The sequence below is a fragment of the Protopterus annectens genome, chromosome 1.part0, assembly GCF_019279795.1.
Source record: "Protopterus annectens isolate FY-2018-M chromosome 1.part0, PAN1.0, whole genome shotgun sequence".
NCBI classification, from domain to species: Eukaryota; Metazoa; Chordata; order Ceratodontiformes; family Protopteridae; genus Protopterus; species Protopterus annectens.
Genome location: NC_056725.1, coordinates 846,279,339 through 846,304,598, shown reverse-complemented (window position 1 = coordinate 846,304,598; position 25,260 = coordinate 846,279,339). Strand labels below are relative to the sequence as shown.

Here is a 25,260-nt window from a genome sequence, read left to right as displayed (position 1 = left end):
GATGCCTCAGTGGCCACCGTAGACCTAAGACTCTTACCTGCATGTCCCCATAGCAGATGGTCACAGAAAGTACCTACAGTTTGTAGCAGTAGGGTCCCACTTCAGTTGTGTGCTTTACCATTTGGCTATCTCATGATCCCAGATTTTTCACAAGTTTTCTAGCTCCTCTTCCTCTATTAATGCATTGTAGAACTCTAGGGGTTCATAGTTACTCATACTTCACTATCTCATTCAGAGAAGATCCCCTTCAGAGACCCCCGGCACCTTACAGATCACTGTAAACTGTAAATAGTTTTCAGAAAATAGGTGTCTCCTTAAATCTTCAAAAATCCCAAACTCTTCCTCAAACAAGGGTCCTCTTTCTGGGAGCCTACATTCTTTTTCCAAGACAAGATTGCTTTCTTCAGTCTGTCTAACCAGTCTAATTCCAAAACGGCTCATCACTGCAAGAAAATTCTTGAGGATACTGGGGTAAATGGCATATTCTCATGACCCCATTTGCAAAAGTGCACATGAGGAAACTCTAATGGTATCTGAAAGAAATGTTTGGGAACAGCACTACCAACCCCTAGAAACCCTACTGTCCCTCCTTCTCCTATTGTGGAAGAACACCATACAGAGGAACCCAGGGGCAGATTTCACTGTCAGAAGCAGACAAGACCATTACCATGGACATTTGAGACGTAGCTTGGAGGAGCCACTTGTGTCCCTTAAAGGTACTGGGTATTTGGTCCTCACAGCAGAGAAGCTTGCATATAAATCAACAGAAGTTGCAAGCAGTCTACCTTGCTTTATAAGTGCCTTATGGCAAAACTTAAGTCCAGGGGCACTGGAAATCTGGATAGACAATTCCACAGTCGTGTGGTACATAATCAGTCGGAGATCTTTGTCTTGCCGGCTGTTCAACCTTGCCAGGTAAATTTGGTTGCTGGGTCAAGTGAGAAGGTTGACCCTCATGTGACATCTTGTATTCCAGGCCAGAACACTACCTTAACAGATATTCTAAGCAGGGACCTCCTAGATCCCAACAAATGGATGTTGAAAAGAGAGGTAGTTTTTGATCTTGACCATACAGTGTGGGATCCCCTCAGTAAAGTTATGTGGCTCTCAGCAGCAATCGCCTCCAGAAGTTCTACTTCAGAACACAACAGACAGGAGCTTGGACAATAGATGCATTCTCCTTCACATGGACGAACTGGTTCCTATATGCATTCCTGACTTTACGCCTGATCCCACAGTACTAACAAAAACCAGGGCATTCTGAACCCGTATGGTCCTAGTGGCCGCCTCCTGGCCAAAACGCTGGCTGTCCCTCCTCTTGACTGTCTGTGAGGGGGGAGATTCTGCACTCTATCGCAGGAAATAGATCCAGACAAGTTGATGGTTCTCTTTCCAAACCCCATCTAGCCACCCTTGCGGTAACTACCTAGAGGATTGGGTTTTGCCACCTAGGACTATACCATTATCCCAAAGATGTGCTCTCCATTCTAAGGGAAGCAAAGCCTAATACCAGGAAATCATACCTGGCAAAATGGAATGCATTTTCTGCTTGGTGTTGCAGAAATGACAACTAAGAGTGCTCAAGCAGACATCACTTCAGTCTTTGCAGTACCTATCAGGCCTGTTTACACTAGGCCTTTCCTATTCCAGCATTAAGGAGGTACATGCATCTGCAATATTAGTCTGAACCATGCTCTTATCATACCCCTACATGACACTTTCTAAAAAGGGTGATTAACTTGAAACCACCAAGAAGAAACCCCTTTCCAACATAGGATCTAGATTGTGTTAGAAAAACTAGCCTTGCCCTGTTTGATCCTGCTGTCCACTGCCTCTCTAAAGGTGCTCACCTGGAAGACCAGCTTCCTTAAAGGTATTATATCAGCTAAGAGAGTTTCTGAGCTACAAGCAGTCATGTCTAAAAGAACCTTTTACTGACTTCCACAGGATTAGGGTCACCCTCGGAAAAAACTCTTGTTTTATTACTAAAGTGGTATCAGAACTTGTTTAAACCAGGCTTTCCACCTGCCAGTCTTCTACCCAAATCCACAGAACAGGGCAGAGCAAATTCTCCACTCCTTGAATGTGGAAAGACAGATCAGGTACTGCAGTGTCTTAATTTCTTTTTTTTTCTGTAAATTACTGAAACAGTCTGTACTAAAGCTGAAACTAGAACTGCTGTTTGCTCAGCTGCAAGGCTCCTCCCAGGCAGAGCTATTGCTTCTCCTTTTCTGGTTGATTTTTCTTTCTCCAGATTTTGTCTTTGATATCCAAGCAGTGGTAATTGCTGTCTACTAATTATTGCCCAAAGAAGTACATTTTAGTGGCTTTTTTACCCAGTTTCTCCATTTAATTAGAACTCCCCTATGTGAAACCTACTGCTAACAAGCAGCCGTCTTGGAAGTCATAAGGCCTTTATTCTTAATAGCTGTTTGCTGCAGTGTTTATATCTTATGAATTAGGATAAGACTTGTGGAACTTGGAATAAGTGGCATTATTATAAGTTCAAAGGTAGGTACTAGGCTATCGGCCCAAGGGCCTAAGTAAGGCTAGCCAGCAAGGTTCCTTGGCTTATGCCACCCAAGAAAGTTAATTTCCTGTGCCCCTGTTGCGCAGAGCCACAGAAGTGATCCCCGGGGTGTATTTCCTATTTTCCATCCACTCAAGATTTTTCTTGAAGATTGCTAATGAACTTTTGCTTGACATAGATGGGTAGCTTGTTCCCGAGTATGGGAATTCTCTGGGATAGGAATCTATCCCTCCAGCATGTCCTGTTTATTGTGGTGACAAGGTTTAGGTCCCTGGAGTGTGTAGCTCTGAGGGATTGGGATTTCATTATGTCTAGCATGTCCAACAGCTCTGGGTTTAACATAGCTTTATATGTTAGGCAGCGATGATCTCGGAGTAAGCGATATGCTACAGAGAAAAGTTTGAGTTTTTTGAGACAGTCAGTGTAAAGCATCTGTTTGAGGCCAATAATCCTGTTTGTGAGGTACTTCTGTGGCCTTTCCAGCTGCTGCCGATGTCTTGTGAGGTACATTCCAAAGGGGGTGTTGTACTCTATAATGGGTCTGAGTGCCGGGTAGAGGGGAACAGTGACCTTTTTTTTCCCCCTGGATGAGAACCCTTTTGTGATGGTGTGTGCCACATAGAAGGATTTCCTGACTACTGTGGTGATGTGATACTGTTCACCTGGGTCCCAATGTCTCATCACACATTCGGCGTTAAGTAGACTGCCGTTTGTGGTAGTTCATGGGTACAGAGTTTTTACGAAAGGGGATGACTGTGCACTTTTTGACATTGAGCTTGAGGCAATGCCTCTGACACCAGGCATCTGTCTCAGTGAGGCCCTTCTGTAGGATGTCTACATCATTTGGGGACTTGACTATGGCTTTTAGTTTGCAGTCATCTGCGAACTTAGTTAGCCTGTACTTCAGAGAAGTAAATACCACACAGGAGAGGTCCCAGGACTGAACCCTGTGGTACTCGCTTATCACTGGTTTGAAGTCAGATTTGAAGTCTGCAACTTTTACAGTGTGGGTTGTCAGTGAGCCAGTTGGCAACCCATCTTGTGATGTAGGGATTTATACCTAGTCTAGTGAGTTTAGCTATAATTCCAGAATGGGGAATGGTGTCGAAATCCTTGGAGAGGTAGAGATAGGCTGTGTGAACCACCTTACCCTCGTCTACGGCTTTGGTGACTACCTCAAAGTCCATCAGGTTCAGAAGGCATGAGCTGCTTTTCACAAACCTGAAGTGGGTGGAGTCCAGAGTTTGGCGGTTACCAATGTCTTTGTTTACGAGTTCTATGATCAGTTCCATGGCCTTGCAGACCAGGCTAATAGGGCAATAGTTCCCAGAAGCAGTGGTGGCTTCCCCTTTGTGGAGTGGGATAACTGCTGCTGTGCGCCATTCAGTGGGCACAAAGAATGATGTGAGACTATGATTGAACATGGTGCTTGGGTATGGAGCCGGTTCGTTCTCAAGTTCGTTTAAAACGTATCCTGAGATTTTGTCTGGTCCCATGCATGCTTTGTGTTTGGTTTTAGAGAGTGCAGCTTTTACCTGCATAGATGTGATTACAGGGACTCTGCATTCTTCCTGTATAGATATGGGCCCTTTAGAGGGGGTAAAGTTAGCACTAGGGGGGGGGGGTAAGCTCTGAACCTATCTGCTAGGATTTTGGCAATATCGGTTGGTTCTGTAATTTTCCTGCCGTTGTACTGCAACTCCGAGCAGATCTGGGTGTTGCCATTGAAATTCTTGACATAGCTGTAGAATGCTTTATGGTTGCCCTTAGAATCAGTGGCGATTTTGTTTTCGTAGCTAGCTTTGGAGAATCTTATAAGGGATCTCCGCTTCTTACTGAGGCTGACTAGGGAGCTAATCCACTCATGTGATTTTACTGTTTTTTTTTTTTTTTGCAACAGTTTTTTCCTTCTGTTGTAGAGTTTGTTTATGGCAGGGGGACCACCAGACTGGCATAAAGATGGCTTTGTAGAAATTTTTTTACTGTGGTTTCTTTAATGTTTGGTGGGGGCAGGATGTGGATATCTAGGGTGATTAGCTTATGGTCTGATCTGACCAACGAGGAGTGGACTTCAGGTGTGGAACACCAGTCACTCATGTTGGTAATGACTAAATTTAGGATATTGTTTCCCTTGGTGGGGGGGGGGGATAAGTTGATCCATGGCATTGGAATTTATGAATTCCAGAAAGTATTGAGCGAAGGAGTTGGTACATGAGTAGTTTTCCCAGTTAATGATGGGGTAGTTGAAATTTCCCATTAGTGTTTGGTTGAACCCTAATATTTTCCAGTATGTCAAGAAAGAGTGGGAATCCTGTGGCATGGTGGAGGATCTGTAACAAACTACAATTTGGATTGCAGTTTTGCCCAGAGTTAGTTGCACTTGGATAACCTCGGATGCATTGTGCTGCGCAGCTAGCCTGGGGGTGTGGATATCCTAAATAAATATGGACATATCTCCGCCTTTGGTGTTCTGGTCCAGGTTAGATGGCCGAAAAGTGTGGTATGAGTTATAGCCTGGTAATGCAGGGGTGCTCTCTAGAGCCTTGAACCAGGTCTCAGTCACTGCACAGGTATCTGTTCTCCATTTTAAGGAGTGCTTCAAGTGAGTGCAATTTGAAATTTAGACTTCTAGCATTAAGCAGCATTACCCTCAGTTTTTGCTTGCCTGTTTCTGTTACAGTGGTGAATTTGTCATTTGAACCTTGCCTAAAAAAGGCACTATAGGGGTGGCAAGAGCCTTGGCCAGTATCCGGAATCCCAGGGGAGACGGGTGCAACCCATCTCTGGCAAAGTTTCATGGTCTGTCGACCATGTCGTCCCAGACAGACAGATACTGGATCCCCTTAGAATGGCACCAGAAGCTTAGCCAGTTGTTGATGTCAGTCATTTTGTCCTTGTACTGCAGTATCATTCTGGGCAATGGCAGGATGCTGCTCAGGGCTAGGGTCATGCCTGCTTGGGCTACAAGATCAGGGAGCTCTTCCATGTCTCCATGTAGTCCAGGGAGGTATGTCTCTGGTCATTCACGCCAACATGGACAATGACAGTCATATTTGTACTTGTTGTGGAGTGACCCGAGTGCGTGGGTTATGTGGTGGATCCTGGCAGCCGGCAGGCAGCTTGACAGTAACATTCTCCTTGTTTAGCCTGGTGAGTTGGGACATCAGTGTGCCTGATTATAGTCACCTATGACTACTGTGTTTTGGTACATTGGTTTGCCTTATGAGATGTGGTTTATTGGCACACTGAGTCTGTGGGCTGTGTCATTTGGGTTGTGTTGGGGGGGGGGGTGGAGGTTGCTTGAGTTTCTGATTTGGAGGTCTCCGTTGCTTGAGCAGATTATTATTGAGCGCCTCTGCGAATGTTTTTGTGTTTCTATGTGTGGATTTTGGTGGTGTAGGTTTAGTGGGACTATGTGATGAGCGTGGTGTGGTGCAAGTGTTTACCTTCTCCCCTTGACTGTCAAGTTCAGTCTTGGTTGGAGAGAGCTTTACCTCCAGTTTGGCTAGATAAGTGCATCTCTCACAGGTTGTGGTGTTGGGTGGTAGGAGAAGAGGGTTGTCTGTGTACATGAGGCAATTGCTACATTGCCTCAAGATGCCAGGATTCATCAGACAGGAGAGTATACTGGGAGCTGACCCTTGGACATGCCTGAATAAAAAACTACTTTCCTCTAGACAAGTGAGGAAAGTGAGTGTAAGAGCTGTTTTTCTCCGAGTGGAAGAGCTGTTTTTCTCAGAGTGGAAGAGTAAGGTTGAGTGTTCTAGTAATTTGTAGCTTATTTAGTGCTAACAAGTTCTGAACAAGTGCTGAGCACGAATAAACAAATTCAAGTGCTAAAACTAAGAATCTGTACCCGGATCTTGTTGTAGATGCTATGCTACCTAGTGCTTACCACTCCCACTGATAAGCTAAAATGCTTCCCTCCAACACAAAAAGGCTTGGGGGTCTCAGAAGCTTACAAACAGTCCTGGATACAGCAAATCTGTATCTGGACTAGACTAGTTACAGGAAAGGTGGGAAACAAGCGCAAACTCCGGCTTTTAAACCAGAAAGTTGAAAGATATTGAAAAACTGCCCAAACAACCATTAAATTACATTTTCTGGGCTAGAAACCACTTGTGGTAGGCTACGTAGTGCTTACCACTCCCACTGATGAGCTAGAAGGCTTCCCTCCAACACAGGTTTTGGGTGCTCAGAAGCTTACAGACAGTCCTGGTTACAGCAAATCTAGACTAGACTGGTTACAGGAAAGGCAGGAAACCAACTTAGATTTTTTTTTTTTTGGAAAGGGAGAAAGGAGAAACAGAAGATAATTCAAAATGAAGGACCTAAGTGGCTTGCCCTTCATAAATGTTATGTTCTCTCTCTATTGGGTAGAATGAGCTAGTGACACTAGATTGGGATAGAGCTGAACCGTTGTGACTGGTATGAGTGTCTGAAGTGAAAATATGATCTCGCTGTACTCAGAGTGAGCAAAGGAGATAGATCCAGGAGGAGTGTTCAAACACAAATTTACAGGAGGAGTGGGCAATTCCAAAGCCACCAAGATTAATACCAAAACAGGAATAGGGAGGGCGGGCAGGAAACTAACTGCAGAGTCACAGTATTCTATGAAACAATTAAATAGAAAAATAACTACAGGGATACAGCCCACAATATTTAATGAAACAATTAAATACACAGAAAATAAAATGCACTACAATCTTTAACACTGCAAGTTTGTACTCAACTCTGCTAGTAATGCAGTTGATTGTAGGTATGTAGCAGAAGCCAAACAACTCTGGTATTGAGCAGTAATAAAAATAGTTCAGCCAGTCAAATTTAATAATCTACATGGCTTAATGGGCCTTGTTCTTTATCTATTAAAGCCAAGTATGTTTTAAGTGAATAGTTTTTGAGGTATGTGAGTTCTCTTAAAACCCTTGCATTTTGCCTGTGATTAGCATGGAAATATAACCTCTTAATGAAGATTGCAGTGAATCTTGTCTTTAATATGCTATGGGTCCAGCTCATCTGACATTTGATCAACTTATGCCTGCCCTGTGCATTATTGAAATATAGCTTTATGACCCTTTTATGCCTTTATCTGTTTATTTCTCCAAATCTTTTGGGTTTCTAATACTGTGAGAATGGACCCCATTCCCAAGTCAAAGTACGATTAAAGTTCATGAAATTAGTATTATTTCTAATGTCCGTCTGTCAGCCAAAAGCGCTCTTCGAAACACCCACATTGTGCCTAGTAATGACTACTCCAGTTTTTATGGGATTACATGCATTGGTAATGCATCTAAATACGATTGTAGTTTCTTTTTTTATAAGCCCTGTTGCTGGTTGTCTTTCCTCCACATTGTTCTCATTTCTGCCTGCAGATCTTGATATTGTGACTGTCTGTACGCAAGACACTAGTTAACTCGGTGTGGCGATTTCAATGATCAGTGCTACTTTTGTCTTTTTTCTTGGACCACTATGTCCGGTTTTATAGCATCTATCTTTTGAACGGTTTGTAATGGGTGATCCCATGTGATATAAACTTCATAATTTTCTATGATGCTTTGTGGCTCATTTCCAGTGTTATACAGCCACTTCAATACCATGTTTGCACAATCCTCACTGCAACAGTCTTGCCACATTGTTATGCCTTTCGGCATACAGTCCTTCTGCCATTAGTATGTCACAACCAGCAACAAGGTGTGCGACACTATTTCCATTTGGTTTTATAAAACCTACATTGGTCTGTTTCTCCCACATGTTCAATGGACTTTGTAAACCAGCGAGTACGTAGCCCACTATCTTGGGCTGCCAGTATTAACCTTTCATCTATTGGTTTGAATTTGCCTCTCCTTAACAATTCTTGCGTTTGTTCCTGATCAACATGAGGTTTTTCCAGAAGTGTTGTATACTTGAAACTATATTTATGCTTTTTCCACATTTCTTGCCTTCTCATCTGGTCCTTCACCTTATATTCTTTTGTTTTTTGGCACATTCAGTTGCTGCCTGATTTTATCTATTTCTGGTTTGATTTCCATTCCTACTTGACGCTGATATGCTTCTGCTAAATTAAGCAGAGAAGCAGTCTTAGATTTATTCTCCTCATGTTTCAAAACTTTCAGTACATTCGGGTCTTGAGGTCAGCAGATGTGTGGAGTCCCACAATTGCAGATCTGTACATATAATCAATTTCAAGGAGGCGCATCCCTCCTCCAGAATGGGGATATACACTGAGCATGATGAAGCATCCTCCTTTTCCTGTCTAATCTATCCAACACGTTTTGGCGTCGGTCAATCACTCTAAAACTGTAAGTTAGGACAGGGATAGCAAGTTGGTTTATAGCTTGGCTTTTGTTACCAGATATCAACACTGTTTTCAGAATTGATCTTCTAAAGTATTCCTTACTAAGTTTATTCGCATTTGTTCGTTTTATTGTTCCTTCATCAGTTCTCAAATATATACACTCCCTCTTGCTCGAGTTCTCTTGTATCACATTCTTGTCCCAAACTGATGTTTTCCTGGTGCTGCAGTTTTCCTGCTTTAAATGTTGCTTTTGCACATTTTTCAAGACCAAATTACATTCTTCTATCATCTGAAAGTTTTGACAACCTGCAGCTGTGCTTTGAGTTCCCCTTCTGATGAACTATACAGTTTTAAATTGGCAAATAAGGTAATTTATATTTTCTAGTAGCCAAATTGTTGCCATGGCCTAACCTGTTAAGTAAACAGGTTAATGGCAAGGCAGAATAGCAATGGTGACAGTCACCCTGGAATAGCTTAATTGCAAAGTGGTCTGCCACTGTTTCATGGTCACTGTAATGTCAATCAGCTTGGGGTGTATCTCATACATTTTTAAGCACTCAGTATCCCACATTCATGGATAAAAATCAAAATGCTTTTTTGTAGTCAATCCATGCCATGCTTGGGTTCTTCCCCTTTTTTACAGTTCTCCAGTATGACTTTATTTAACAAATGATCCTTTGTTCTGTATAACTTTATTTTCGTTAACTGCCATAATTGATTTTTCTTCTAAATGGCTATTAACTCTGTCAGCATTAATTCCCGTATACAGTTTATACGTCGTCGTGGAAGGCAAGTTATTGGTTTATAATTTTTAGGGTAGCTTGCAGGTTTACTCTGAAGTAGGAGCATTGTTTTGCCTGTTAGCCAGGTTGGTGTCAGTCTGGGGTGTGCATATAAATAGATCTGAAGTAGGGAGTTCATTTGTCAGCAACTTGTGGGTCTTGGATCCGATATCTGATCTGAGCCGGCAACTTGTTTCAAGCTAATGGATCTGAGCTCCTAGCTCCTCCTCTCACCCATAATCCCCTGCTAACCCTCCATGACCTCAGATCTAGTTTGCCGCACTTGTGGATAGCTGGATTCCTGTGAGCTCGTCTAGTACTGGCCAGTTAAGTTTCTATTTTCTGTCAACTTTCTAAATTTTTCACTAAAATTTTTAAGTGTGTAAGTGTTAGGTTCCCTTTAGAGTAAAAATAATTTATTTTAACTAGTTCCCCCCCCCCCTTCGCTGGTCGTTAGAGTGTGTGTGTTGGTGTTGTGTTTTTTTGGGGCCTGTGTGTGTGCGTTACTTACCTTTCTTTAAGTATGGCTGAGGCCCCAAAAGCCATCTTTACTAAATGTACCGAGTGTGGCCATAAGCTCTCCCTGGCTGATGGCCACACTCGGTGCGTTCGGTGCCTTGGGGTTGAACACCTCTCCTCAGGCTGTACCATTTGTGCAGCGTTCAACCCCAGAGCACTGAAAGAGCGGAGGTCGAAGCTGGTCTTGGTGGGACTTTTACCCCCGGACTCTGCTCCGGCCTCAGCTGCTTCCGTGGCTCCACCACAGCCTGTGGTTGCTGCCATTCCTGCCCCCCTTCCTCCGTCCGGGACTCAAACTCCCACTAAAGTGTCGGAGGACAGGGAGGCCAGGAGGGAGAAACGGAGGGAGAAGCACCACAAGCGGCGGGCCGAGACCTCCGTTTCGGCCCCGCCAGCTAAGCGGGCTTCTCCCTCCACTGCTTCTAGGTCTCCTCCTCCTCTGCTCTGATCCCCTTGTTTCTCCCCAGGGCCCGAGGAGGAGGAGGCCTGATCTCCATCGAGGTCCTCGAGGCGGCATTCCAGGCCTGCCTCTGTGACATCTTCGAGATCTACGTTTAGTATGTCCGATGCAGACTTGGACCGGATGATGCGAAGGTTCATCCAGGCCCAGCTGCAGATGGGAGTGCTCTTGCCTCCCCCCCCCTTTGGGGGGGAGCTCGACACCCTTTTTCTATCCTATTGCTCCTTCTCCGACCCGCTATCCGGGTTCGGAGCCGAGCAGCGTTGGAGCCGGGGGTGGGTCGGCGCCGACAGTACTTGGTACTTCGGATTCGGCCCTGCCCTCGAGCTTGTCGGATCCGACCTCTCGGAGCCGTGGCCCGAGCTTCGGATCAGAGGGATTTAGTGTGCCTTCGGCTCCGTCCAGGTCGGAGCGCACTGGTCCTTCGGATCTGATGGTCTCTGCACCGGTTCCGATTCCTTCATCGGATCCGAGTGGGAGCCGACTTTCGGATCCAAGAGAGAGCGGTTCTCCCTCGGCCTTCGATGTTGTGGAGAGGGCTCTGTTGAGAGCATCCGGACCCCCGGTCCTTGTCTCGGCTCCTCCCTGCACTCCCTCTCTGCTGGGCCAGGCTTCCATCACCCGGCCAAAGGGACAGCCTGCTTCAATGTCCCAGATGGTTCCATTGGAACAAGATGTTGCTGGCGAGGCCACCTCGGACAGCCCCCCCCGAGGAAGTGCCCCACAAGCATAAGTGCAAGAGGAGGCACGTGGACTCCCTTGAGTCCTTAACCGAGGACACGGACTTGCAGGAAGGGGAAGGCTCCCCAAGATCACCCCCTGAGGATGTCTCCTTTGGAGACGTCATGGAGATGCTGAGGATCAGAGGTGGGTGGTCTGCCCCCAAGTCTTCCTCCGAGTCAGTGTTTCTGGAGGCATTCGAAGCAGGCCCGTCTACCTCTTGGGTGTCCCCTCCGGCCAACCCCCTGGTGGACCTCATTACCACCAGGGCGTGGAAGGATCCGGACACCGTGGAGCCAATACCAAAACGCCCGGACAAAATACTTAGCCCCCCCTCAGACTGATCACACTGGAGTAAGGGCCCCCCCCCTGTAGATGCCATATTGAGGGCGGCAGCCACAAAGAGGGAATTAGCTCAGGAGAGCCCCTCAGTCCATCCACCGAGCAAGGAGTCCCGCTCGATGGACCGCTTAGGGAAGCGAGTTTTTAGTTCAGCGACCTTCTCGGTAAGGTCTCTGAACTATATGGCACATGTCATCAGGATGCAGGGGGATCTTATCAAAGAATACGCTGCCTCCCCTCCTGAGTCCATGTCGGCAGATGACAAGCAATTGTACTCCACCCGAATGGCCACTCTGAGATCAATTTCAAATACCTCTATGCGGTTATTGTCCCACGCCACAGAGGGAGCCGCTAGGGCTAGCGGAGCAGGCCTAGTCATGAGACGTCAGGCCTGGCTCCGTCATTGTGACTTTGCGGAGCCTTTTAAAGCGTCTTTTGTGAACGCCCCTTTTGATGGTTCTGCCCTTTTTGGCAAAACGGTTCGCGAGACACTTGTCCATAGCGAGAAAGACGGGAAGACGTCTGCCGTCGGAGTCTGCTTCTCTGCTCCCCAGCGGTCCTTTTCGAAGAACCAAAAGGGTCAGAAGATGATGTGGTTCTGGAAATCGCAACATTCCCAACCTGCTCCGGACAACCAGTCCTTCCGTGGCAGAGGGCAGGGAGGACGCCGCCCCAGGGGCAGAGGGGCTCCGAGAAACTTTGGGTCCAGAGAACGTTTCTCTGAGTGGCCCGCGCAGCAGCCCTGAATGGTTGCCCGGCTGCTCCACCCTGGAGGCAGTCGGGGGGGGGGGGGCGCTTCTCGGAACACCTAGCGGCATGGGAGTCCATCACGACAGACTGCTGGGTGCTTCGCATTATATCCAGAGGGTACAAAATACCATTACTCCATGTCCCCAAATTCAAAAACCTCCCAGATGTACCACCCGATCAGAGGGAGGCCGCAGCCGCAGAAATTCAGCAGCTGCTAAGAAAGAGCCATCCAGCCCGTCCCCCAAGACCAGCTCGGATTAGGGTTCTACTCCAGGTTCTTTTTGGTGCCAAAAAAGATGGGGGACTTGAGACCGATTCTAGACCTTTCCCGCTTGAACCTGTCAGTAACCAAGGAAAAATTCCGAATGGTCACTCTTCAATCTATTCTCCCCCTTCTAAGGGAGAACAATTGGATGTGCTCTATAGACCTCAAGGATGCGTACTACCACATTCTAATGGACAGACTATCCAGGAGGTTCCTCCGCTTCCGGCTGGGAGCCAGTCACTACCAGTTCAGGGTCTTTCCCTTTGGCCTCACCACAGCCCCCAGGGTGTTCACCAAGGTATTAGCAGTGATTGCGGCCCACCTGAGACTCCAGGGAATACAGGTCTTTCCGTACCTGGACGACTGGCTCCTGACCGCCCCAACAAGGCATCTACTTTGCTCAGCCAGAGACTTCTTTCTCCGCCTAGCCCCACAGTTAGGCATCACCATCAATGCCGACAAATCCCTTCTGGCCCCAACACAAGTCATAGAATTCATAGGAGCCAAAATAGACACCAGAGAGCTACGAGCCTGTCTAACTTCCGAGAGAATCTGGAATTTGCAACTCCATGTGCGGGCTATCCTCCAATCAGAGACTTCACCAGCGGAATTGGTCCTGAGGGCACTAGGCTCCATGGCGGCAGCGATTACGCTCCTTCCATGCGCCCGTCTGAACATGCGGGTACTGCAATGGACACTTCTAGTGCAGTGGTCTTTTCTATCCCTTCCTCTTCACCACCCCATTGCTATCAGCAAGGCTTGCAGGAGGGCTCTGTTATGGTGGCTCCAAGCCTCTGACCTCCATATGGGCCGTCCCTTCTGCACCTCTCCCCCTCTTGCCACGGTGACCACGGACGCCTCCCACCTCTGGTGGGGGGGGGGGGGCATTATTCAGGCAGGATGGTCCAAGGCACGTGGAACGACAGAGACCTCCCTGCATATCAATGTTCTGGAGATGAGAGCGGTGCTGTTCGCGTTGCAAGCACTTCAGGATCTCCTCCCCATAGGAACGATTGCAATTCAGTCGGACAACATGTCTGTTGTCTGGTACATCAACAAACAGGGGGGAACCAGATCTTACCCTCTATGCCGCAAAGCCATGAGAGTGTGGGAATGGGCGACATCCACCAACTGCTTTCTGATTGCAATGCACATTCCGGGACGGACCAACATCCTAGCGGACAAACTCAGTCGCACCCTTCTTACCCCGTACGAGTGGTCTCTCAATCCACTAGTAGCGAAGCAGATATTCGCAATATGGGGGCAACCCTGCTGCGATATTTTTGCGTCTCCATCAAACACCAAATGCGGCAATTTTTTCGCTCTAATCCCCCCTCCAGGGGAAACACTCCAAGAGATGCTCTGGTGCATGCTTGGCCACCCGGTCTACTTTATGCATATCCTCCTCTACCCCTGATGCTGCAACTCTTACAGAAAGCCTTGCAGTTGGGGAGCAGGATGGTCCTCATTGCCCCATTCTGGCCTCGGCAAATTTGGTTTCCTTACCTGTGGTCTCACCTTGTGAATCCTCCTTGGATTCTAGATCCCAGTCCGGATCTCATCTCCCATCCGCCGAACTTAACGACCCCAAACCTGGACAATCTGAAACTGACAGCTTGGTTGCTCCAGTTCCACTCCTAGTTAGGACTCCCGGTATCTCTTCACCAGTCAAAGCCATCCTTGTGTCAGCGCATAAGCCCTCCACCAGGAAAGTGTACCGCAGTAAATGGAAACGTTTCTCCATCTGGGTGGAGCATCATGATCTAGATCCCTTTACGGCTCCTCTTCCGTCCATATTAGACTTCCTAACCGAACTCTTTCAGGAAGGCGCTAGTTGTTCAACTGTCAAAGTGCAATTGGCAGCCATATCACATTACCATGTGGGACATGATACAGGGCCTTTGATGTCGGCCAAGTTGTGTAAAACCTTTCTCAAGGGCACCTTCTTACTTAGACCCCCTATAAAAGAAGCCGTACCACCATGGGATCTTTCACTAGTTCTTCAAGCCTTGACTGCTCCACCTTTTGAACCCGCTGCTTCAGTAGATCTCAAATTCTTGTCTTGGAAAACAGCATTCCTTGTAGCCATCACTTCAGCAAAAAGAGTTTCGGAGCTTCAAACTCTTTCTGTGAAGCCTCCTTATTTGATCTTTCACCCAGACAGTGTGTAACTCAGGATCAGTCCCTCTTTTCTTCCCAAGATAGCATCGGAAACCAGCATAAATCAATCCATAAATTTACCGGTTTTCTTCCCTAAATATCAGAATAAGGGAGAGTACAAGCTGCACTCATTAGATGTTCATAGGCAGCTTCGCTTTTATACTCCTAGAACAGCTGGTCATAGACCATCCGACCAGCTGTTCATTTTCTTTGCCAAATTTAATTTGGGGAAAGCAATTTCAAAAGTATCTCACGCTGGATTTCTCAATGTATCCTATTGGCGTATCAAGCCTCTGGGAGACCCGCACCTGAAGGAGTTCGTGCACATTCCACTCGTTCCATCTCTACTTCTGCGGCCTTCAAGTCTAGAGTTCCATTGGATGATATTTGTTCGGCAGCCACTTGGGCTTCATCTCATACCTTTATTAACCACTACAAACTGGACGTGATTTCTAGAGGGAGAGCATCCTTTGGCTCTGCGGTGCTTCGTAATATCCTAACATGATGGCCACCCAAGGTGCAGGTAGCTGGGGACTCTGTCCCACAGGTTGCTGACAAATGAACTCCCTACTTCAGATTAAGAAGTTATGTATTCGCCATAACGTTCCATCTGAGTAGGTAGCTTAATTTGTCTGCAACCATCACCCCCTCCTTCCCCCTGGCCTTCTTCGGATCTATTTTTAGTTGGATACCCATTTTTTGGGTATATATTGAGGGGCAAACTCTGTCTGAGGTCATGGAGGGTTAGCAGGGGATTATGGGTGAGGGGAGGAGCTAGGAGCTCGGATCCATTAGCTTGAAACAAGTCGCCGGCTCGGATCAGATATCGGATCCAAGACCCACAGGTTGCAGACAAATGAAGCTACCTACTCGGATGGAACGTTATGGTGAGTACATAACTTCTTATTCTTACTCATGACTAAATCTTTGTGCAAAGATGTTAGTGTTTAACTCATCACTTTAAAAAGACCATTATCTGCCATGTGTTCTGCAGAATGCTGGCTAAGATATCCCCCAAGTCACCCACCCTGTATCCTTTTGTTCATTTCCTAACAGGCATCTGTCAATGTCTTTTATAGTGTCTTTAGAAGTGATACTACAGAAGATCATGAAGGAAAGTTTGCATTTGTTCATATGAAGTTGTTCAACAGACTTTATGCCCAGAATGCTAAAACAGCAAGAAGAGACATTTCAGTTTTTGAAAAATTCTCTGGCATTTTGGCAACTTAAATTCAGATCAGAGAAAAATGTGCGGAATTATGTGGGAACCAGTAATCCAGACTTGGCGTACACATTTTGAGGAAAGAGACCTGTAGAGTCTTCAGATGACCTGAAAGTAAATATCCAGTGTGACAGCATAACAGAGTTCTTAAAATACTGTGATGCATAAGAAACAACGTTGCCAGGTGAAAGTGGGAATTATCTGGACAATTTAAAATGCCATTTAATTTACTGTAGTTAGAGATATAATGATTCAGAAGAGTGACAAAACAGTGCACCATCTGCACCAAAAGCAGTAAAGGTAGGACTGAAAGAATTTGTATAGCTTTTTTTTTTGCAGGGGGTGGGGTAGGGAAGGAGGCGAACACTAGTTCTCTTTTTTAATGTAGTCTGTGGTGTCATAATGAGTACTGACTTTTAGAAGAAAAAGCCTTGAATAAAACTAGCAATTGCAAATTGAATTTATGACGCAGCTTGGGTGGCTCATGGTAGAAGCAAGTTGGGATAGTGGACAGAATTTAGTAGTGCACTGGGTATCTACAAAACAGTACTTGGGAAGGCTTAGAAAATAGTAAGCATGTTAATTAAAAAGATCTGCAGCTTAATCGTTGTTAAAGAAGTAGGCAGATAAAAGTGTAGTCGTTATTTGCAGTTTGTGTGTGATTTTAGATGGTGCACTGATGTTCCCTCCCTGTTTGGTAAATAGACTAAAATTTTAAATCTTTATGCAGGAAGATAATGTTCACACATTTCAGCTTTTAATTTTAACTGAAGCATATTTTTCACCATTTCAATTTTTCCCCCTCTTACTAGGTTATTGACCAAATCAAATCGACCGACAACAACAAGAAATGCAGTCTGGGCACTGTCTAACTTGTGCAGAGGGAAGAATCCACCACCAGAGTTTTCGAAGGTACTTATTTAGAACTTTGTTTATGTTAGAGGAGGAGGGTTACATTTTAAATAGCTGTTATCCTGTAGCCATAACTTAAAATGTCCTCAGCAGGTCTGCAAGATGAGCTTTGCCTCTCTCTAAGGAAGGACTTGTCTCTTCAAGCAGCTGTCACTGTCTTTCAGAATTTTCAGCAGTTTTCTTGCTTATGCTGCTCTTCGTGACAGTACATTGCATCCCTGATTGTTGTATAAGAGAAGCTAGCTGCATATACTTTTTAGCAGTTTGTACAGAGACATATAATTTGCTAAGTATCGTATTGTTTTGAACTCTCATTTCACTGTGTAAACTAGTCCCCCCCCCCAATTTGTTTGAATAGGTTCAGTGTAGGTCATTACCACAGAGCAGTTTGCCAAAATAGTCTTCCCTTACACTGAAATGCTGATATTCAATGCTTGTTGAGCTTACAGGGATGTCCATTATGTGTGAAGTTTGTGGGTTCCCCTGATTGGGAATGGATTAAATGGAAGTAGATGAAATACAGGCGCACACTCTTGATGTATCATGAGTTTTTGAAATGGAAGATGTCAGAAGGTGATGGTCCAGGTTGTCTTTATAATCTTTCTGCATCTCAAAGTCTGTATCCATAGGTAAAAATACATAGAAGGCTGAACATACTTGGCAAGTATTGTAGATATTGGAGGGAAGAGAAGTCTAAATGTGAAGGATTTTTTTAACCTTTCTTTTAATTCTTTAAACTTGAAGCATAAGGAAGAAAAAAGGATTTGCGTTTTACATCTCCCTTGAACATGAAAAACAGTAACCACGGTAATTGTGGATCATTCAAGGTCTGATGTTATCCATGTCGTTATTCATCACCGTAAGGTCTTGGATCTGGGCTGGCAATATTCACACAGATCCAAGGCTCAAGCTCCTCCCTCTCCCATAATCCTCTGCTGCCCTCAAACTCTCAGATCTTGTTTGCCGTGATTTAGAGCAGATGCCATGTTTGGCTCTTGCATCCAGATAAGTGATTAGTTTCAGCATTTTTGGCTTTACCTTAACTAGTTTTAGTGGGCTTAACTCCCTTTAAGTTATAGATTTTTGGATAAGTAATTTTCTCCCCTCTCTTAGTTTTAGCTAGTTTGGATAGTTTGTTACTGGTCATCGGGTTTTTGGTGCACTTTTCTATTTAGTGATTAGGGCTCTTGTAGTTCAGTGTTTTTCTGTAGTTGCAGTGCTTTTTTTCTTTCCCTTCACTTGTATGTCTGAAAAGCCTGTGTTTTTAAAAAGTGCTCTTCTTGCAGTTGGAAGATACTAATTCCGACTCACGCGAGGAGTGCTTATATTGTTTAAGGGCTCCACACCTGGAGGCTGAATGTGCCATTTGTGCCACATTCAACCCAGGGCCTTGGCAGAGTACCACAGTAAACTTCTCTTGAAAGGTATGGCTCAGGGGGTACCCTTTGTTTTCCTCTTCGAAGGCTTCCTCATCAGATCCTAAGAGGAAGACCCCTTCCTTGGCTTTGGTGCCTTCCAAAATACAGTGGCTGTCAGATCTTTGATCCCCAGATCTATCTTCAGCCCAGATAATCTCTGATCTGAGGTCTTTGGATCCAAGATCTGTGGAGTAGTCTTATGGATCCAGGGCTTCTTCAGATCCGAGACCCTCTGATCCGACGGGTTCATTGGATCAGAGTGCTGCTATAAGCTCGGCCTTTAGCTCTGACAGGCTTGTTAGATCCAACAATAATTATTAAAGCGACTGCTTCACCTTCTACCTCCAGACATTCTTTCCAGTCTGGTCCTGGGCCTCTGAGCCAAACTCGAACACCAGCATAAGTTCTTAGGTTCTCTGGCTAAGTCTACCCACTCCTCCTCCTTCCTCCAGATAGTCCAGGATTCTGTCTTTCGACATGGACAGAATGATGAGGAACTTCCTCAAAGTCCAAGTACAGTTGGGTCTTCTGGCTTCCCCAGCCCATCAGGCCAGGGGGGCTTTGCCTTTTCCGGTTAGCCATTCTTCTCTTCAACCCCAGGACCAGGACACCAGCTGGCAGATCCCAGTAAGGTAGAGTATTCCCTTTTCTTGACTGTCAGGGTCCCTGGCCTTCTCTGTTATGCCGCCTTGGACCAGAGCAAGCCCCATGCCAGGGTGGTTGGCACTGGCTCCATGGGGGTGGGATCAGCTCTGGTCTCTTCAGATTGGTCTCTCCCACTTGGGCCCTCTGTAGATCTGGACTGGTATCATCTGGGGGTCGTGGTGTTGTATCCAGGGCTCATTTTTCCTATCCGGTGGACTTTTCTCTCTGAGATTGTGGACAGACTGCTTCCAGGCTGTCCACCTTCCAGATGGTAGAGGGAACCTTCTTCAGGACTAGAGTTTCATCTCCCACCCCTTTGGGTCTATCCTTCCCTCTGTCTACTTTTGGTGGTGAGGCTTCCCATCCTGTCCAGGGTCATCCCTACCTTTTGAGCCTTCAGGAGGTTTCATCCCCTCGAGGGTACTTAAACCCTCCATTGGAGTCCCTCACTGAAGGCGCAGACCTCAATGAAGGAGACGGGTCCTCTAGATCTCCGCCAGACTTGTCTCCTTTGGGGACATCCTCGAGAGCTTGAAGCAGAAGGGCAGATGGTCTCCCCAACACCCGTCTTCAGAGGAGTCCATGTTTCTGAAGGTTTTCAAGATGGGCCAGTCTACTTCTTGGGTGTCCCCCCTGCTGACAGAATTAATAGATCTGATCACTGGCAGGGATTGGAAGGAGCCCAACACTATGGAGCCAATTCCCAAACGAGCAGATGAATTCCTCAGCCTTACTGTGGACCACCCCTTCCAGAGAAAGGGAGTTCCAATTGATGCCATCTTGGTTGCTGCTACCATTAAGAAGGAGCTGGCAGAGCAAAGCTCCACAGTCCCATCCCCCAAACAATAGTGAATAAAACGCCAGCAAGGCTGCTACAACCATAAAAAGTAGATCTGAAGTAGTTAACTTCATTTTATCTGCAACCTGTGGGTATTTGGATCCATATCGGAACCGAGCTGGCAACTTTTTTCTAGCATCTGCTCCAAGCCCCTCCCCCTACCCATAATGCACTACCATCTCTATCTTCCCTCAGATCTCATTTGCCACACCATAGTGAATCTCGGGTCTCCTTCGCTCTGAGCTCAGGGATAGTAAGTCTAAAAATTGTTTGCTTGTCTTCAGTGTGTCTGTGTTAGTTGTTTCCCTTCCTCCCCCACTAGTATATCGCTTGTTCGTCGGTTAGTTCAAAAAAAAATTTTTTTGTTATAAAACTCCGTAGAGTAGTTGTTAGGCCTGGCCTTCCCCTACGTGTGTTTGTATGTGGTGATCTTTGTAGGGAGTGGTGTTTGGTGCAGGACCATGACTGATCAGCCAAAATTAGAGTTTAAAAAATGCACAGTGTGTGGCCATAAGCTCTCACCGGCTGTTGGTCACACTCTGTGTGTAATTTATTTGGGAATGCCCCATTTGTCGATTCAATGTGCACTGATCAGCCAAAATTAGAGTTTAAAAAATGCACAGTGTGTGGCCATAAGCTCTCACCGGCTGTTGGTCACACTCTGTGTGTAATTTATTTGGGAATGCCCCATTTGTCGATTCAATGTGCAATCTGCACTTGAGTTCAACCCTGGAGCCCTCCAGGATCGGAAGGCCAAATTGGTAGCCAAAGGCCTTCTCCCTACATCTATGCTGGAGTCTGCCATGGCCTCGGTATCCATTACTCCCACCCCGACAGGGACTCAAACTCCTGTTTCTTCTGGTGCTGGGTCAGGCAAGGAAAAAGCTACAGGGAGTGTAGCAGACAAGGACAGAGAAAGGCACAAGGAGGACAGGGACAAGAAAAGGGATAGACCTCGCAAGAGATCACTGGACAGGGAGCTCTTCCTTAGTCCCTCTAAGCCCATGAGGCCCATTTCTCCACTGCTCCGGTCTCCTCATTTTTCACCGGAGTGACTGGAACCTTCGGATCCGAGGCCTTCCGCGCCATTACAGCGCAGACCAGCCAGATCGACTCAGAGCTTATCAGACTTGGACATGGACAGGATGATGTGGAGATTCATTCAGATCCAAATACAGATGGGAGTCTTGCCAGACACCTCTCCCTCAAGAGGGGGGACCTCCATGCCTTTTTTCCACCCCATCTCTCCTTCCCCGATCCGTACGTCTGCTTTGGGGTTCTTGGATCCAAGATTTTTTGGAACTGGTAGCTCAGTGCTGACTGTTCCCCCAACGTCGACTTCGGCTGTTGGCTTGAGATCCTCAGATCCGACTAGTTCGGAACAGAGTGACTGGGAGTCACGGACAGGGAGTCAGACCCGAGGGAATTGATTCTTCGGCTCTGCCTCTTTCAGATCCGACCCATTTCCTCGGACCTCAGGCTACCCTTGCTTTGGCTCCGGTCCCTGCTTTCAGATCCAGGGAGGGCTTCCTCCTTGCTGGGTGCCAAGGAGGTACGCTTTCCTTCGGCCTTCGAAGTATTGGAGAGGGTTCTCTCCCAGGGATTGAGATCCCAGCCCAGCCCATCCCCTCTGATTCCACCCAGACCCCTCTGGATTTGGTGACTACTCCCTTCATCCTGTCTCAAGGGCAGCCCTGGCCAGAGGAGCCCCAGGTTATTCCCTCTGAGGAACCCCCTGCGGCTCAGAGTCCTCTTCAGAGAGTCCCACTGAAGAGGGCCACTGTAAGCATAAGTGCAAAAGGAGGTGCTTGGACTCCCATCAGTCCCTCACGACTGACACCTGCTTAGAGGAAGGAGAAGGTTCCCCCGGGTCATCTCCCAAAGATGTCTCTTTTGGAGGCATCATAGAGATCCTCCGCCAGAGGGGAGGTTGGTCAGCCCCAAAACCACCTGTGGATGAATCATTTTCTTGGAGGCCTTTGGCACGGGCCTATCTACTTCCTAGGTGTCTCTGCCAGTGGACCCCTTAGTTGACCTTATCACCATGTGGGCATGGAAGGAGCCTGACACCATAGAGCCCATCCCCAAATGCTCCAACAATATTTTATCTCCTCCTACTAACAACCTTGGTCAAAATGAGACTCAGTTGACGCAATGTTGGTCGCAGCGGCCATCAAGAAGGAACTAGTGCAGGAGAGTTCCTCAGTTCACCCTCCAGACAAGGAGTCAAGGTCGGTGGATAGGTTTGGAAAGAGCATTTATTCCTCCGCGACCTTTTCCATCCGTGTGCTGAACTATTTGCTACATATGATCCGGCTTCAGCGAGACCTTGCATCGGAATTCGTTGAGTTGCCCCCAATGTCCTTATCGCCACAAGACAAACAGCTGTTCTCTGCGAAAATGTCTACTCTGAAGTCAGTATCAAACAGTTCTATGCGGCTCCTTTCCCATGTCATGGAAGGAGCAGCTAGGGCGGCCGGGACAGGTGTGGCCATGAGGCGTCATGCCTGGGTCAGGTTGAGCTGGTTCACGGACCCTTTCAAGGCGTCTTTTATTAATGCTCCCTACGACGGTTCTTCCCTTTTTGGGAAGACGGTAAGTGACACACTTGTCCAGAGCGAAAAAGACAGGAAGACTTGTCTGCCGTCGTGATCCGCTTTAACCCTCAGCTGTCCTTCTCTAGGAAACGGAGGGCAAATGAAGATGTGGGTCCGAAAATCTCAGATTTCCCGGGTTTCTCAGGACAACTATTCCCCCAGAGGCAGAGGGGGACAGGATCGATGCTGAACCAGAGGTAGAGGGGGTCCCAGGAATATTGGGTTTAGGCAGCCTTTTTCTGATAGACCCGCTCAGCAGCACAAGGGATTGTCCTTGTACACAGCGGCATGCACAGGGGATTGTCCTTATACACAGCGGCATTGTCCTTATACACAGCGGCATGGGAGTCCATAATGACAGATCGCTGGGTGTTACCGATTATATCCAGAGGTTACACTATCCCATTTGTTGCCCCTCCAAATGTTCCAAAACACCTTCCAGATGTTCCACCCACTCACAGGAGACCGCAGCTCTAGAGGTTTCAAAGCTGCTTCTCAAACGAGCCATCAAACAGGCCCCCCCCGACCAGTCTGGATCAGGCGTTTACTCAAGGTTCTTTTTAGAGCCAAAAAAGACGGGGGAACTAAGGCCCATTCTAGTCCTGTCAACTTTGAACCTGTCTGTCACCAAACAGAAGTTCCGGATGGTCACCCTACCGTCCATTCTACCTCATCTCTGAGAGTGCGACTGGATGTGCTCGTTGGACCTCCAGGATGCTTACTACCACATCAAGATCCTCCGATGCTCCTGGAGGTTTCTGCGCTTCCAGCTGGGAGCCAGTCGCTTTCAGTTCAGAGCCTTACCCTTTGGTCTCACCACAGCCCCCCAGGGTGTTCACCAAGGTAATGGCAGTTGTAGCGGCTCACCTGAGGCTTCAGGTATTTCCTTACCTGGAAGACTGGCTCTTCACTGCACCCAACAAGCATCTATTTTGTCTGGCCCGAGACTACTTTGTACGGTTGGCAGATCTATTGGGGATTACAGTCCATGTTCAGAAATCCCAGTTATGCAACCAGTACAAGTTTTAGACTTCATCAGGGCAAGGCTAGACACTTTGCAGATGAAAGTATTTTTAACTCCAGATAGGATCTTACACCTCAGGTGCCACATAGCTCAGAGCAAACTTCAAGTCTCCAAAGGCGAGCGAGGTTCTCCGGGCAGTGGGCTCCATGGCTGCCTCTATATCTTCTGCCTTGTGCGTGCCTTCATATGCGGTTTCTTCCATGGACTCTGGCTGTTCAATGGTCTTGGCTAGACCTGCCCATGGAATTTCCAATCAGTCACGTCTGCAGGATGTCCCTTATTTGGTGGTTAAATTCACCTGAGGTTATAGAAGGATGCCCCTTCTGTCATCTCCAGTTCAAGCCACAGTGACCACGGACGCCTCCCAACTCTGGTGGGGAGGACACTGTTCGGGAAGGACAGTCCAAGGCACGTGGTCCCAGAGACCAAGTTGCATATAAATGTTCTAGAGATGAGGGCAGTGCTTTTAGCGTTGGAAGCCCTTCACACTGTCCTCCCTCTCTGATTTCAATTCAGTCAGACAGTATGTCAGTTGTCTGGTATGTCAACAAGCAGGGGGGAACCAGATCCTACCCCCTGTGTCGCGAGGTTGTGGGAGTGGGCGATTTCCACCGGTCAGTTTCTGATCATGCACATCCTGGGGGTGCTTCAGCATTTTAGCGGACAGACTGAGTCGGGCTATTCTGATGCTGTACGAGTGGTCTCTGAAATGGTCAGTAGCGGAGGAGATGTTCCTTGCATGGGGTCAGCCTTGCTGCGATCTCCTGCCAATGCGAAGTGCAGCGAGATCTTCGCTCTGATTCCCTCACCAGGGGATGCCCCCAGAGATGCTCTAGTCCCTGCTTCTCCCCCTGGGCTTCTTACCCACCATTGCCACTCATTCCGAAGTTTCTTCAGAAAGCTTGCCGACCTGAGGTGCAAAGTTATCCTTGTCCCGTTCTGGCCTTGCTAGGTTTGGTTCCCATTCTTTTGGTGTCCTCTCTTAGCTCCTCCGTGGGTTCTGGATCCCTGCCCGGATGTAATCTCCCATCTTTTGGGTGTTCGCCCGCCCGACCTAGGCAGCCGCAAGTGGACAGCTTGGTTCCTCCAGTTCCATTGATTGCCAGGACTCCCGGTCTTTCATCCCCTGTAAAATCCATGCTGGTGGCTTCTCTTAAAGATTCCATTAGGAAACTTTATCGCAGTAAATGGAACCGTTTTTCCATTTGGGTCTCCCAGAGAAACCTGATCCCTTTACACAGCCCCTGTTCCAGCGGTGTTGGATTTCTTGTCTGGTATTTTTCAGCAAGGAGCTAGCTCCTCCACAGTGAAAGTACAATTGGCAGCCATTTTTAATTTTTGTGTTGGTGAAGACATCACCTTAGCCTCTTCTAGGCTGTGTAAGGCTTTTCTTAAAGGCACTTTTCTTTTGCGCCCTCCTGTCATGGATTCGGTGCCCCCTTGGGACTTTACCTTTGTCCTACAGGCATTGGTGGCTCCCCCATTGGAACATGCAGCAAAGATGGATTTAAAATTTTTATCCTGGAAGACTGATTTCCTAGTCGCCATTACATCAGCTAGGAGGGTTTCTGAGCTTCAAGCTCTGTTTGCCGTGCCCCCTTATTTGGTCTTCCATAAGGATAGGGTCTCTCCGTGCTAATCCTTCTTTCTGATCTAAAGTGGCATCTGAAGCAAACCAGTCCATTAATCTGCCTGTTTTCTTTCCTAATTTCCAAAACAAGGGTGAATGCAGACTCATTTGTCAGATGTTCATAGACAACTTCACTACTATCATCATAGAA

General features: G+C 46.9%; 1 protein-coding gene across 1 annotated transcript in view; it reads left to right on the top strand.

The window, feature by feature from the left end:
- Positions 1-25,260, top strand: part of KPNA5 (karyopherin subunit alpha 5) — a 710,535-nt gene that overhangs the window by 302,526 nt on the left and 382,749 nt on the right. Inside the window, exon 8 of the mRNA XM_044063660.1 lies at positions 16,858-16,957. Within this exon, the coding sequence (XP_043919595.1) occupies positions 16,858-16,957 (100 nt within the window). The remainder of the gene's footprint in view (positions 1-16,857; positions 16,958-25,260) is intronic.